The 16,711-nt window shown below is 40.3% G+C and overlaps 1 protein-coding gene across 1 annotated transcript in view; it reads left to right on the forward strand.

Moving 5' to 3' along the window:
* The window catches only part of Ptgfr (prostaglandin F receptor), a 35,344-nt gene extending 20,849 nt beyond the window's left edge, over window positions 1-14,495 (forward strand). Inside the window, exon 3 of the mRNA XM_052178951.1 lies at window positions 10,889-14,495. Within this exon, the coding sequence (XP_052034911.1) occupies window positions 10,889-11,191 (303 nt within the window). The 3' untranslated portion in view covers window positions 11,192-14,495. The remainder of the gene's footprint in view (window positions 1-10,888) is intronic.
* Window positions 14,496-16,711: the final 2,216 nt, after the last annotated feature.

Genomic DNA, 16,711 nt, shown 5'->3' on the forward strand with positions numbered 1-16,711 from the left:
CATAACCACAAATCTTTTGACTATTAAGGACCTATGTTTAATTCAGGTTTGAGTGTACATGGATAACAATAGAAAAGGGAAAATTATGAGTTTTTATATATTACCTCATAAATATCCAATAAAAGACATTACCGGATTCCCATCATGATTACAGCCATGGTCGTACTTTATACTCCAGTAAAATTCAGTGGTAAATGAAAAATACTGACCAAATACCTACCAGACATTTCACATGTGAGACGGGCATAAAATATGACTAAACTAAGAACCAAACCTCAAAGGAATGTGTAGTTTATTTGTGGAGGTATGGGCAGAACTTGTTGTTACAAAAGACCCATGAAATCCATGGTTTTTCAAGGAACTCATTTTCTGAGAATCACCATCTACAGGGAATAGATACTGAGTTCTTGGCCAAAACCCCTGAAATTGGACTCATATCACCGCTGTTTTGTGAAATGAGTTCTTCCCTGTCTTCTCTTTGAGAAGGGCAGTTCTTACTTCCTGAGTTTTATTGTTGACTCGTGAACCTTCTTTCCCTGCATAGGTTAAATGACCCCATAATTTCCTCACATATTTATTCACCACAATGTAGCAGGCCATGAAAAGCTCCTGCCTTAGCCTGGCTCTCTTTAGTATGCATCTGCTTACTGAGTTCCACTCTTCTCTGAAGTGTCAACAGACTCCATCACTTTTCTGGATTTGGACTTTGGGGGTTTAGGATTAGAGAGATTTTGAATCTCAAACTGGCCACCAGCAAGGGGAATCTGGGTGTTAATCCACTTTATCTTCTGTATTAAAAAGTTTACCTGAACCTAGAGGTCATCTCTATTTTCTCTTGTTTGTTTCTAGAGAAACCACATTGTTTTCAGCGAGGCCATTTTGTGGTATTATTTGCAAAGCCTCTCAAGGATACGATACCTTCCACATAATTTCAGAGGAAAGGCTTGGCTTTCTGCTGTTGCAAATAATACCACAAGACCTCACAACATAATAGAAAGAATAACAGAATTAATATAATGAAAAAAAGGGTGGAAGAACTGGGGACCCAGGTTTATAGAATAATCCAAGAAAGAATATTTCTGGTATTTGCTGACATCTCCAGGGTAGGTTGAGTCGTTAGTGGTCTGAAGCGACAGCGGTGAGTGACTGACAGACAGGAGCAGGTTGATGACTGTACGTTTTCTATTTGGAAATAATTATAAAACACATACAAAGGTGTCTCTACTGCCTGTCTTGAGTGTGTTCACAATTTAAAAGTAATTTGATACTGAAAGCTCTTTTGCATGTTTGTTTACATAGCTTAACTGTGGTGAACTGTGTCAAGGTCTTGGCGAGGGATGTTGGGTCTTTAACCACTGTCTTGATTACTCCTTGGGGCCTGAGAATAAACTTCCAGGAGAGCTTTTTAACTTTGCTATTTTCCAGTCTTATGTCAGGTAAGGGCAAGGTTTCCAGGGCTCACATTTTGGGACAAGTCTGAGCCCGTGCAGGGAGAAGCACCTGAGCTGTGGTTTTGAGGGCCATCGTGCTGCTCACTTTCTGGTCGGTCACATAGGCTCCCTGCCTTTCTTAATTTCTCCTCCTCCAGAGCTGCCGATCCAAACCTTCTTCTGTGCTAGACTGTTTTGCTCCCTGCAGCCTCTAATATGATTTATCTTAACCTTTATGTTGTAATCATGCTATTGGCTATAGGAAAATTATTAAATGAGAGAAAATATTTTTTCTTAAAAATAAAAATAACAAGTGTGTGTGCATGTGTGTGTGGTGTATGTTTATATATGTTCAACTGCATGTGTGTTGGTGCTTATGGGTATGTATTCACCTGTTTGTGGAAGCCAGAGGTCAACTCAGATGTCAGTCCTCAGATTCCATTCACCATGGTTTTTTAAGACAACACATTTATCTCACATTTATATGCTGACCATACAGCAAGCCCCATAAACCCACCTGTCCCTCCCAAGTTCGGAGGGCCAGTGTGGGCTCTATGAGAGTTCTTAGGTCATCGTGCTTACACGGCAAACACTTCAGCAGCTATCTGCCTATACCTATGCTCCAGAAATTCTTCATAATGAAAGTAGAAGTCTAGTGTTTGTCTCTCCAGTGACTTCCAGGGGGGAAACATGACAATGGGTTAACAACTGTAGAGTGCAACACTCTTGTTAGTCATTGTCATCTCTGTAGAGCTTGGCTTCTGCTCCATTACTCATGCCATCCTAACTTCCTTGTGCTAAGTACTTTAATTATGTCCACTGATCAGATATGTGATAATGAACAAAATGAGTGATATACACTAGATAACATTAACAAATTTAGAAATTCAAAATTTAAGTCATTAACTTATTAACTTATTTACTTACTTATTTACATATTTACTTATTTATGTATTTATTCATTTATTTTTGTTGCTATTGTTGGGACTGGATAGATGGCTCACCAGTTAACTTTTCTTACGAACACTTGGTCTTCTAAGGACTGCAGTTTGGTTCCTAGCACTCATGTTGTCCAGCTCCCATCTGCCCATAACTCTAGCTCTGGGAGATCTGATGTTCTCTCTTGGCCTCTGTAACTACCCACGTGCATGTGTACATACATATAGGCAGACAGAAGGACAGATAGATGCTCATACACATAAAAATAGTATTAAGAAATATTGTTCTTGATTAGATCTCTGGATTATTACTGTTACAAATAATATTTTTAGTGGGATTCTATTTTGCTAGTATAGAGTACAGAGAAGTGCCTGATTGTTTTTAAGTTAGTATTGTTGAGATTTGAATATTGAATGCTATCTGTGCCCTGAATAGAGCTCTGCCAGTGAAGGCTTGGTCCTCCGGTTTGCCTGTTAGAGGGCGGGGCCTAGTGGGAGTTCTTTCTGGCATTGGTGGTATGACTTTGGCAGGTTAGTTCTTGTGGGATACTTTGTTAGTTCCTTGAAAGAAGTGAACAAAGCCGGACACAGGAAGCTTGCTGTCTCTCCGCCCCTGGTCTGAGATGAACTCATTCACTTACTGCTCCCTGGACAGCTGCCCTCGGCTGTGTGTCATGGAGACTCTGCAGCCAAAGCCCAGACGCTGAAGCCTTGCGATGCTGTCTGGGCCTTCATCCTCTATAAAGAAGCATGTGTATGATGCGTGCTCCTCTGTTTCTCTCCATATGGTTGCATGGCCTCTCATTGAACTGTTTGCTGTTTCCGCTAGGCTTATTAGCTTGTGAGCTTTCAGGAACTGCCTGTCACTGACGCTGTTCCCACACTACAGGCATGAGTGGCCATGTCTAGCTTTTTATGTGGATGTCTAGATTTGAACTCAGGTCCTCATGGTTGCAGAACAACTGCTCTTATCTGCTAAGCCATTTTCTTGGCCCCTCCTCATGCCATTTCTACTCTTTCCTTAAAGAACATCGCTATACTTTGGATCCTTCATGTACTCCAATGGCCTGTTTATTGAAGGCGTGGTTCATGGGGAAGCTGTGAGGGATGGTGGTGAATAGAAGGACATTAAATAATTGTAGGCATATCTTTGAGAGGCTATTGGGACCCTTATCCAGCCTCTATTCCTCTTTGCTCCTGGCTGTCATTAAATGAACTATTTTCTCTACTAGGGATTCTACCATGATCCCATGTGTCATCAAAGGCCAAAAGTCTTGGTATGTAATAACCATGGCCTGAAGTCTCTGACCATGACCAGACTGTACCACCAACCATAGACTCAGATACTTCATGGAACTAGACTGAAGTCGGCATTCTATGGCCAAGTATTTTAGACTATATAATCTGTGCACATATACACTTACATACCTATCTACATCTATACATATTAATAGGAACGGGTATTTAAAGTGCTGAAAATTAATGGGTAAAGGCAAACTTGATCAAAGATTCAAGTCAACAAGTTGTAATCTAGAAAATATGAGTATCCATGTTGAGTTAAAACTAAAGAAGAGGAATTTCAATGTGCTACTCTAAAGAAAATTAAAGCACAGATTTAGTGCATGGTGACACTTCTAGCATTGGGAAGAAGAAATGAGAAGTAGAGACAAAAAGAAATTCAAGGCCAGCTTTGGCTACATAGTGAATTTGAGGTCAGCCTTGGCTACCTGAAACCTTGAGTAAGACAACGAGAACTAAGCAAAGAGCATAATTAAAGAATAACTATGTGGTCCTAAAATGGTTAGTCCAGATGCCAAGAACCAGTAATTTACATTGTCTCATCCATGCTGCCCATTAAGCCGATGGACTAAACATTATGATAAAGTTTTTTTTTTTACATTGACCTGACTGACTGAGAGCAAGGACTGATTCCTAAGCAGAAGCCTGTGTAGATTTTGATTTGAGACTTCAGTTATGCTTTAGAGTCAGGCAGACCTCATTTCTTCTCCTGACCCAGCTGTGTGATCCATTGTTCCATTTTCTTGTCTGGAAAGAGGATATAAAAATATTCAGCGAGTTGTGGAGAGTACATGTGGTCTATTAGCTTAGAATAGCTTTTTCAAATCCTTAGTTTCTCTGAAATTTATGGATGTCTTTTATTTTTAAAAGGACAGCCACTTCATTAAGAGTTCCCACCAAATGACAAATGATTGTGCTAGAGCTTAGAAAGGCTTTGGGCAATCTTTTCAAACTACTGTAATAACAAACCACCAGCGCAATTGGAAATTTCTCTCTCTGGAAAAACATTCTGTTTCAGGACAGATGGTTTACACAGACACCTTATTGGTACCGTCTGCTTTTGCTATAAAAGGCATGTTGTAAACAGTCAAAGTAGGCTTTGCTCCTGAAACAATGGCTCTCTAACTCTGTGACCAACTTCCAGCTAGTCATCTCCATCCTAATTCCTACACATGATCCTTGTGATTACTCTGGTTAGGCCATAAGTGATAAACACTTCTTGATTTGGATGAATATATCTATGTCTATATTTGGGATATAAACATTTTTTATATTAACTGTGGGTTTAATAACAGTCATCATGACTGGAAACCAGAATTCACAGAGCTGTAAAACGCACAAAGTAAAATGCCTCAGATTGTGGTTGGGTATGTACCAGCTCTCTTGTCCTAAAACTGCCTTTCTGCCTATTGAGTTTTTACTGTCCTCATTGCAAAGTCAGAAATGATGGAGTGAGGATTATAATTAGAATAATGACTGCTTCAATTCAATAATAATAAAACAAGGTCCAATAATATCAAAGTGAGGATGAGAGGAAGGAGACTACCAAAATGAAACCATGCCATTCATCATAGGAGGATATAAACCCTAACCCTAACCCTAACCCCAACCCTAACCCTAACCCAACCCTAACCCAACCCTAACCCTAACCCTAATCCTAACCCTAACCCTAACCCTAACCCTAACCCCTAACCCTGACCCTGACCCTGACCCTAACCCAACCCTGACCCTGACCCTGACCCTGACCCTGACCCTGACCCTAACCCTAACCCAACCCTAACCCTAACCCTAACCCTAACCCTACCCTAACCCTAACCCTAACCCTAACCCTAACCCTAACCCTAACCCACTTAAAAGAAGGGATGGCCACACCTTTAGTTACAGCACTCAGGATGCAGAGGCAAAGTTAAGAGGCTATCTTGGTCTACATAGCAGCTTTTAGGCCAACCAGGACAACATAGTGAGACCCTGTCTCAAGACAAACAAATAAGAGATGCTGGCATGGCCTTGTGCTAACAATTCATTTTATTTTTGTTAATTTATAGTTTACACAAATCACCCTTTCATTCCAGATCAGATTCTAACCTTGTACCATTTTGACAACTGTATTTCTTTTTGTCTTAAAAAAAAAGACTTATTTGTGCGTGTCTCTTTCTTTGTGTGTCTTGTGTGAGTGTGTGAGTGTATTCACATGTGTATATACTTGTGTCTACATACAAGAGGCCAGAGGAGGCCAACAGACCCCTTGGAGCTGGGGGTACATTTGTGGGATTTCTGGCGGAGACTGTATCGCAAGCACTCTTTCCACTGCTTCGTCTCTCCATCTGTGTTCTAATGGATCTGGTCTGTTAGGAAATTCTGTGGTAATGGGCACAGGAGAGTCAGAACAAAACATCTATGAGCATCTTTTCAAGCTTTATGAAAAGGTCCTGGTGACAGTGGAAGGTTAGCTGGGAGACAATGGAACACCTATGTGGACGGAACTGGAAACACCATGCTTGAAACATGAGCCCTGCCAAAGCCAAGGAGGCCAGTTCATCACACCTCACCTACCGGATCCCAACCATCAAATCCAAACTCTTCCAGATTTTATCTTATTTACATATATGTGTGCATCCACATCCATGTGTGGGTTGTGTCGGTGCATTCCCACTGACATGAGAAGAGAGAGTCAGATCTTCTGGAACTAGAGTTAAAGGTGATTGTGAACTACTTGTGTGATGTCTTCATCAGGGTTTCTATTCCTGCACAAACATCAAGACCAAGAAGCAAGTTGGGGATGAGGAAAGGGTTTATTCAGCTTACACATTCACATTGCTGTTCATTACCAAAGGAAGTCAGGACTGGAACTCAAGCAGGTCAGGAAGCAGGAGCTGATGCGGAGACCATGGAGGATGTTCCTTACTGGCTTGCTTCCCCTGACTCACTCAGCTTGCTTTCTTATAGAACCCAAGCCCAGGGATGGCACCACCCTGAGAGGAGAGCAACCTGCAGGCAGGAGCGGATGCGGAGGCCGTGGAGGGATGCTGCTTACTGGCTTGCTCCCCATGGCTTGCTCAGCCTGCTTTCTTAGAGAACCCAGGACCACCAGCCCAGAGATGACACCACCCACCATGAGCTGGGCCCTCTCCCATCAATCACTAATTAAGGAAATGTCTTACAGGTGGATCTTGTGGAGGGAATTTCTCTGTTGAGATTCCTTCCTTTCAGGCGATCCTCGCTTATGTCACATTGACATAAAACTAGCCTGCATAACCTGCTTCCATGACTGGTTGAGAACTCTGTGTATTTTTATAGACACTGTGCACATGAGAAAGCCTGTTGTTACTATTACACAAAGGCTCTGGGTGTCTCAGAACAGGCGTCTCTCCAGGAATGGCTTCGTATTTTCACTGAGGGTATTTTCAAACAATGTACTGGGGAATTACATCTGAATGATGCTAAGTTCAAAACTGCTCATACAATAGGGACATTCTTTTTTATCATAGTGCTGGGGTCGAAACCAGGTCTCATACTTGCTAGGCAAGCATTTAGCCACTGAGCCTTTTAAAATTAATGAAGCCCGGGCAATGGAAGTGCTAATGCACCACAGAATTGTGACAATGTGTACCTTCATGATGAAGCTTTTAAATAGCCCTCCTTGTAGCACCATTGGTGTCCTCACTGCTACATGCAGTATTAGGAATGCATCGTGTTGGTCTGTCCACTTAGAGACATCCAGACTCACACAAAAGAAGCTGATTGCCCTACCGTAAGCTGGGGTTGGAACATCCCTAAGAATCAGTCAGATGGTCACATGCGTTTTTGAGACGACAATATTTTAGTGTGATGATTTGTTAGATAACAAGGCTAAATTAATCATTTTTTAGACAGGATTTTCCTAAAGCTTGTCTTCAGCATCACTGATGTCTTGCACAACGCCTGGACTGTGGACAGAGAAATTCACTCACTGCTCGATTAGTGGGCGTCTTGAAAGCTCAAAGAGACAGAAGCGTAAACACGCTTCTTGAATTTGCCATTCTTATTTGTTTTTTGCTCTGCTGTTTTTGAGACAGGGTTTTACCACACAGCTCAGGCTTGCTTATGATGAAGCCCACGTGGCTCTCAAACTTAAGATCCTCTTAAGCAGCCTTTCAAGTGCTGCATCATCATGTTTAGCAGGGCTTGACTCGTCAATGGCCAAGGGCGCCCTGACTCAGGCCAACATGCACACAGATAGAGTGTGTGCTGCTTTAATAATCCCTACAGTAGAAATGTAGCTAGCATGGATTCTGTTATTGATAACTAAAGTTGCAGATCCACGACTATTATGACCTTTGACACAATTTTATTTTATAGCCCGAATGGAACAAAAAATATTGTTATTTATTTTACTTTTTGAAACCTGGACATGTACATGACCTCTCCTCATGTATTTATTTAACACTTCTGTGAGCATCTGAGAAGTTATAGATGTAAATGATGGATTGTTTTCATACATCATCTGAATATTTTGTGCCATCTACTTTTTTACTAAAATTCCTAATCACTGAAAAGGGGGATGGCATCTTACTGAGCACAGGGCTTACTAGACTGGAGCTTATGACCCTAAGACCTAGATAAATGCCAGGTGGCACAGTGGTCTCCCTGTTACCCCAGCACTTGGGAGGTAAAGATGGGATTCCTATAGTCATTTGGTTAGCTTGACTAACTGAATTGATGAGCTCAATATGCCTTAGAAGACATCCAATGTCACCTTTTAACAATACAGGTGTATCCTGAAACATGCAACTTGTGTACACAGCCTCACAGTCAGAGATACACAGTCACACACAAAGAAAAAGAAACACACACACACACACATGTAACACTGAAAGATCCAAAGAAGATATTTTAGAAAACTCAATATACCTTTCTGTACTTCCTCATCAGAGGCTACACAGTGAGTCTGTCCACCACAGCACCTCTCTGGGTCTCCTGTTTCCTGGGACAGTACTTTGATCAATCCATGGCTGTGAACTGTGATTCAGTCATCTGTTGAAGAATCACAAGTCTAGATTCATTGTAGTACAGGAAGCCAGTGCTCAGACCTTCAAAACTCTCCCCTTTACCTGTTGCTTGAAGCGATTGCTCCAAGGCCCAGGTCATTAGTTCTGACATCAACAAAAACGCTCTCTGTAATGTAAGTCTGGGTGGGCCTGTCAGAGCATGGTTTCCAGACTTGTGAAGAGGCCTGCCATCAGAGGCCAGGGAACATGACTACAGACTGTGCTCACCTGCCCAGCTTACAGGTGGTCCCCATCTTAACCTCAACTCTCTGACACCTGCCAGCTGTATTAGAGTTCAGCTTCCCAGGCAATTCTGGGCACCTTCAAAAGGAAGGTTTGATAGATTATTCTTCTGGAAAATGAGCCATTTCCCAAGGGATCTGCTCAGGCTTGTTTCTTGTGAGTGATAGCAAGCCAACCTGGAATCCTCCATTAGCTTATGCCGATACAGAAACACTTAGATGTGTTTAATGCCTCAAAATATTTGAACACTTTGTGAGGACTGGGCAGACGGTTTATCTAATAATAAGTTGTGCTTTGAGGCACAACCTTGAGGAATAAAAATGGGAATGAATCTATGAAGTACATTTTAAGTGTAGGCTTTATACTTGGTAATAGAAATAAAAAGACACTCAAATGTGCACAGATGAGTATACAGGATTGTCATGAGCACTACAATAATTTATACTATACTAGAGACTGAGTGGGTGTGCATAGGGGCTGTGACAAGCTACAGTAGGTATGTACTAGGGGCTCAGTAGGTATGGATAGAGACTCTGACTATCTAGACTCTACTAGGGGCTGAGTAGGTTTGGATAAGGACTATGACCATATTCTTCTAGGGTCTGGGTAGAGGTGGATAGGGACAGGGAGCACCGCAGGGGAAACAGCTGCAAACCCACTATGATGGAGACAATGAGTATCACACAGAGATGAGACCATTCTTGGAGTTTGTAGGTTGGGTAGGAATTAGTGGGGAGAGAAATAAGGTAGCAGGTTTTAAAGAAGAGCAGTATATCTCCTGTTATATCTCTGGGACAAGCAAGTCCTCACCAGTAGTGAGAGCAGAGGGTCTATGTATGAGATAAGAAGTTGTAAGAGCAATATTTAGGTAATTTATGCAGCAGCCACTGTGGCATGTGCTGTGTAGACAATAAACATTTGTTAAGGGATCCCTATCCACTGATATCATTGATATGAATGAAGGCCATTTTTATTTTTTTCTGACAATAGGTTTAAGTTTATTTTCTTTAGGGATTTTCAGGTTTTGCTATATTGTATCTTAATACAGTTGGTACTATGGTCCAATCATCTTTGTAACTTTTCAGAATCATCTTCGATTTATGTATTTATTCCTTATTTTGGTAGCCTGATGTTCCCGCCTTTCTCCCACTTGCACCTTTTTATGTGGTTGTCGGAGCTGGGCTTGGTGATTCGCTTTATTTTAACATAGAGTGGCGAGCACTTACAGAACCAGATATCTTTATAATGATGCATGCAGGAAATGGCCACAGGACACCAAAATAGACATTGATATGATTAAGCCACAGTTAGGGTGGGGACTCATTTCTATAAAGCCTTTGGAGAGTTCCCTGGCCCTGGTGGGAATGTTAGCCAAGTAAAGACAGAGAGGAAGAAAGCGGGACTGCTGGGACCAAGTGAAAATGAGGGGAACACTGTAGCTACCCATGGGAAATTCTGAAGTTCTTTTCCCTCTCCACACACTCAGACTGCAATGGAGACATGGTCCTTTTGCTCCCATTTTTAGAATGTGTGTATTACAGTGCCCAGCAAAGTTCATTGCTTAAAAGTACTTACAAGCTCATGAATAATTTATTTGCTTAAATATGCTTTCATTTTCTATTGAATAAACTAATGTGTATTCACTTTAAATCCTTACTCCCAGAAGTATAAGGCTAGTTGCTGATATCTATGTTTGTTTCTCCTTGGTTCTGTTTGTACGCAGTGGAATATCACTTTTCTAGTCTTCATGTCAATTTGAATTAAAATATTCTATAGCCTGCATCCATGATTTATAGCATTATTCATTTATATCCACCAGTATTTTGCAAAATGGCGGCACTTTCTGAGCTGTGGTACAAAGGTCATGTTGCATTTGTAGTCAATTTGAAAAACTGTGGCAATGAAGAAATGTCTGTGATCAAGAGCTTTTCCTATTTTGCTTGTTTTCTAGGTAACAATGGCCAACATTGCAATAAATGGAAATAATTCCCCAGTGACCTGTGAAACGACACTTTTTGCTCTCCGAATGGCAACATGGAATCAGATCTTAGACCCCTGGGTCTATATTCTGCTACGGAAGGCTGTCCTTAGGAACCTGTACAAGCTTGCCAGTCGCTGCTGTGGGGTGAACATCATCAGCTTGCACATCTGGGAACTCAGCTCCATTAAGAATTCCTTAAAGGTTGCTGCTATTTCGGAGTCTCCGGCTGCAGAGAAGGAGAGTCAGCAAGCATCCAGTGAAGCTGGCCTGTAAAACAACTCAGCGTTGGAAGAAAGATATGGAAACTTCAGAGACATCTCAGCTCACCAGACTCACAGCATAACTGGAACATATGGACCTCTGTGGAGTTCAGGAGTACAGTGGTCAGACACAGCTTGACTTTCATTATGCCGGCTGCTGCATGGTTGTGTATTTTTATTTGTTTGTGTCAACAGGAGATAAGCAGATACAATGTGGTGGAGTTGAGTAGAACACACATTTGAGTTTATCTGTGTGACTTATGTTCTTGGAATAAATGATTCTGTTGAGGCCCAGTGCCTTTATTGTCTATTTTTCCAAGCACCTTAACGCTACTTGCACTCTGACATGGCCATTTGAGGACCCCTGACTTACAGACAAAGCTTCAAGTAGTACAAGACGTTTTGTGTTTGTGTGTGCAGTTCTGCTCTGTTTACCAGCCCACGTGTCTTCAATCAATATCTGCATGGCCATGACATCTGAGACTCGAGGTGACTTTGATGGCCACTATGTAGGCTGCTCAGCCTGACGTTGTTAGGCTGATGAGGATAATCATTCTTGTCACAACTGACAGGTGTGATTGCTAGCATTTGTTATGAAGGCTAATTATTTTTTCATATTGGTTATCCTCCTATAAAATCATAGGTTTTCAGTGTCTAAGTAATCTCCCTTTCCTCTGAAAATTGTAGAGACATACAGGCGTTGTCTTAGCACAGAGTCAGCTCATGATAGCATATCATAAGCCCTATTAAGGATGATACAAACATTGAAAATCCCACTTACACATGCCAAGAATATGGCAGACATTGCTTTACCTGAATTGTCATTTCTATGTCAGAGAATAAAAGAAAAACAAGATACATTCGAAGTCTGTTTGCAGCTACTGTGTTTCTGCTTTACACACACAGGCATAAGGAAGTTCTGCTAACAGCAATTTCACTAACTAGGTTGAACATTTCCAAAAGCCCGAGTTATCAGTGAGGAGTGGAAAGATGTGAAACCAGCCAGGAGTTCGGACCCACTCTTATGGTTAACTTGAGGCTAAGGGACAAGATTGTGCTGCCAACTTTCCCAATCTTAATTCACACTTCTCCTTTGTTTGTATAATTTAACACAAAGATACTCAATTTCAGTAATCATTCTGAACATTAGGTCCATCTCTGACTAGGCTTGTGGTTATGCTTTATAAAGAAATGTATTTTTCATATTTAACATTTTACCTTGCTTTCATCAAGTTTGGCTTTATTTAAAGATTATTACTTTTTTTTTTTTTTTGCAGTGTGTATGGGTGTTTTACGTGAATGTATTTCTGTGTGTTATGTACCTTCCTGGAACCTACTGAAACCAGAAAGGGGCATCAGATCCTCTGGAACTGAAGTTACAGATGGTTGAAACCTACCATGTGGGTACTAGGAATCAAATCCAGGTTCTCTGGAAGAGCAGCTGTGGAAGAATTTTAATCCAGCAACATTGTGAATTCAATAGACTTAAAATAGTATCTTCAACATGGTTTCTCTGGCAAGAGATCACATCCAAAGACCTTCTAGGTCTATATGATCTGGCTGGAATGCAGACATGCCCTGGATTATAGTACGATCTGGCTGTAATATAGATGTACCCTTAGTACACACATTTAATCCCTAACAATGAAGGTAAAGTTAGTTTGTAGAAGGAAGTAGCCACTTTTGAAAGTAATGTCCAATTAGGGGCAGACAGAGTGATGAATCAGATAAAGTTTTAACCAAATGGCTTAAGAGAAAGGATATGCCCAACTCACGTGAGGAGAGAGAGAGGGGAGGGCAGTGGTGTGTTTATGGCAGTTTTACCAGGACAGTTTTGCATAGATCAGCAGAGAGAACAATCTGGATACTGGTGAAGACCGAGTGAACCAAAGAGTAGGAGGAGTCAGAAGAGCAGAACTTATCGCCAGTTAGTACAAGGCCAAGCAATCAGGCAGAAGTGGAGAGAAGCCAGATTCAATCGGTCACGGGAGATTAGATTGTTTGGAGGCTAGAAGCTTTCAGGCCTAGGCCTAGGGATTGATAGAACAGAGAAAGAAATGCTCTGGGCTCAGCCTAAGCTGTGCGTTCTCACTGCTAGAGTATGGCTTTCTTTTTATCCGTTTGTCTGAGGAAATGAAAGCATCATTTTCAAGCAGCCGCTGTTAACTGCTGAGCTGTCTCTCTAGCTTTTCAGAATGATTTTTATCAATACAAATGATTTTAGATTCTAGGAGCCCTGTGAATTCAATAGACTCAAAATAGTATTTTCAATAGCTTCTGCTTTCTTTGATTGGTAGTTTACATTAGATATGATCACTGCTTTTGGTAAATTCTCATAACTAAATTAAAAGAAATTAAGCAAATAGCCTTGTTGAAGAGTTAAAGAAAATCATTTGTGGTGATTTGAAAGGAATACACACTATTATGTAATAATCTTAACTTAAAGACAAGTGATCAATCACACAACTGATTCTTATGTAGAGAATATACAGAGAATAGAAAACAATTTTTGGTGTAAATTGAGCTTGGAGTTGTAAAGAGTGTGCACAATTTAAATTTAAGCTGACAGCTGCATGTCGGTTTTTATGATGTACATAAGTAGTGTTCCTGTGTGCATGCATGTGTTTATGAATATGTGTATATGTATGTGTATGTATATGTATAATGCATATGATTGTAAAAAGGCATTGCAATTTATGATCACTGTTACATTACATAAATGTTATCATCTTTAATTTCAAGAGTACTCAAAGCCTGGATAAACCTTTGGACAGTTAGCATTCAGAGCAGATTTGTTTCCTACAGCAATAAGACGTTGGCATCTCAAAAACTGAGGCACAAAGAACCAAATCCCTGTCTTCTTCAACTATAGTTGGTAAAACTCTGCAATTAACATTACCATGCATTTCAGCTGAGGAAAGGCACTGAGAGGGACCTTGTTTTGAGGCCCCAGTTCTCTTCATTGTGAGCCTCTGATATGGACACAAAAGTTCTACTGCTGTGATGTCTACAGTGAGACTGTCTTTTAACATCATCCTGTGATGAAGGCAAGGCTCTGGGAAGTGCCAAGGAGTTTTTTTTTCAGTGCATATTCTGGAAGATTTATCTCTACAACCTAAGCATTTTTTAAGACAAGCTAACTGATCTTATGATGAGGATAACCCACAGTATAAATGTAAAAAAAATTGAAGAAATTTCATGTTATACCTGACTCTAAAATTCTGTTTGTTTTAGTGGCCATTGTATATAGTTTACTGTGCAGTGTGCAATAGTGGATGCATTTGCTGATAACTTCTATAGACCTGAGTAAAACTGTACTTTTTCTTATTCATCAAAATAAATAGTACAAGAAGTTCCAACAAGCTCACTAATATGAGTGTTTAATCTCTGTTTTGACATTTATTGTCTGTTGTATGAGGTAAACTATTGTCTGCACAACTTCACATACTATCAAACCACTGGGCTTCTGGAAAAATGCAATCTTTTTTTTTTATAATATGTTCTTTTTTTAATTTAATTTATTTTTTTATTTACATTGCAAATGATTTCCCCTTTTCTGGGTCCGCAGCAATCTTAAGAAGCAAACAAACGCTAAACACTGAACCTTTTTGGAGTCTTTGTAAATCTTTTATGGAAATCAGATAAAATAGACGTCATGTTTTCCAAGGATTGAATATACAGAGAGAATACGGAATTGTAATTAGCTATGGGCATGGTTCTCAACCAAGACACTTACTAGTGCATTTAATGAGGGAATGGAAATATTCTAAAGACAGGATGCTGCTTCTAATCAGCTATGAAGCATAGAAATCCTAGACATCAACATGCACATAAATGGATATATTTGTTATATAATAAATAGTATTCTCAATTCAGACTTAAAAGGTAATCTTGCCTTGTTTTTGTGTCTAGTGTGAAGTCAGGTCCTAAATAAGGGTACTTGCTAAATATGTAGACTGAGACAGGGTAGGCAGTTGCTTGCCTGCTTCACTGTGTGCCACCAAGAGCTACAAACGAACTGTTTGCTATGGTCAGAATATAGACAGAAACTGTACATTTTCTTAATTCTTCACCTGGTTGTCAGAAGAATTTACCACCTGGCAAATAGTGGTGGACTTCAAGTCATTCCTGACACATTTCAATTGGAGAGGAAGTGAGTGTTGTTTTTGTTGTTGTTGTTGTTGTTGTTGTTGTTATGTGAATAAATACATTTTGTGTTCTTCATACTTGTAGTAAAAGAGTATATGATAAAGATATGTATATACTGTTACTTGCATTAGTATGCACTGCATGTTATTTAAAAGCTTTAGCTAGCTTGAAACTTTAAATATTTTTATGATCAGCATAGATGAATATGAACCCTGAGAAGTTAGCTTTAGAAAGTCATACAAATATGGGACTCTCAAAGGGGAATTTTCATTTATGTTTGTTGCCGGGAGGGAAGAACTTCAATTTTCTTTTCATGCTTTTGTTTCTCCTTTCCTGCCCTCTCTTATGTGACCTCTGCGGTTCTTTTATCCGAGCTTCACTTTCCCTGGGCACACCATAGTTCAGATCTCACTGGTTCTAAAATCTGGTGGGGTAGCAATAGTCAAGCAGTCTACAAATGGCCACCATGTCAAACAGCCTCAAATGTCGGAGCCACAATCCTCACAAAGGTGTGTTTTTTGCCCGTGGCTCTTGTCTAGGCAGCAGTTTGGTCATTGGGATCAGAGAACTCAAACATGAATTAGCTGCCGTTACATGCTACTGTTCACTCCAGAGGGAGGAGCGTATGGAGTACCTAACAGGCTGCTGAAGCCTTGATTGGGGGTATGATCCTCACTCACCCACCTCCAGATGAAGCAAGCAATGCAGCTGTCTGATATCAAAGGGAACAGGTAAAGATGGGATAAAACACCCCACAGCTTAGAAATAACTGGTAGGCAGCACCAATGATTTCAACATAGATAAAAATAAACCACTCTTACCTTCTTAAAAGCATTAAAAATGTACAACGAACAAAGAAGCTTTGTAAAAATGCAAAATTTCACCACCATTTTCATACTGGCCATTTTATACCTAGCCTGAGTTTTCCCCAACCCTAAGCAAATTGAATAGGAAAAAATGCAGAAGGAACACAGACAAGAAGTTGTATAAAAACAACTCCTAAAGGGAGTGAAACGAGGGGTAGCTGGTCTCTAGCCTTTTAATAGCTGCCAAAAGATTGTTCAGAAAACAACATTTCTATACTAGTCTCTTAGAATATTGTTTGGAGTTTGAGTCTGTAGCTCAACTTTTTCCTTTTGGTCTTTCTCTCCATTCCTTTCTTCTTGGAAGAATTCAAGGCCATTTGGATTGTTTTTCTGTTTCTTCTCTACAATTCCAATGTTTATAATAGTTCTATTCTTCTTTGATCTTGGTATTTTCCACTCTTGTTTGAGTCCAGTTGGTTTTAAAATCACTTCTGACTGTAGTAAAAAGCTCTTTAATCCGTGTTGGCTTTCTAGATGAGCACTGAGTATTTATTCCCAAATAAGATGGGAGGGTAATG

Source organism: Apodemus sylvaticus, chromosome 4 (genome assembly GCF_947179515.1).
Source record: "Apodemus sylvaticus chromosome 4, mApoSyl1.1, whole genome shotgun sequence".
Lineage (NCBI taxonomy): Eukaryota > Metazoa > Chordata > Mammalia > Rodentia > Muridae > Apodemus > Apodemus sylvaticus.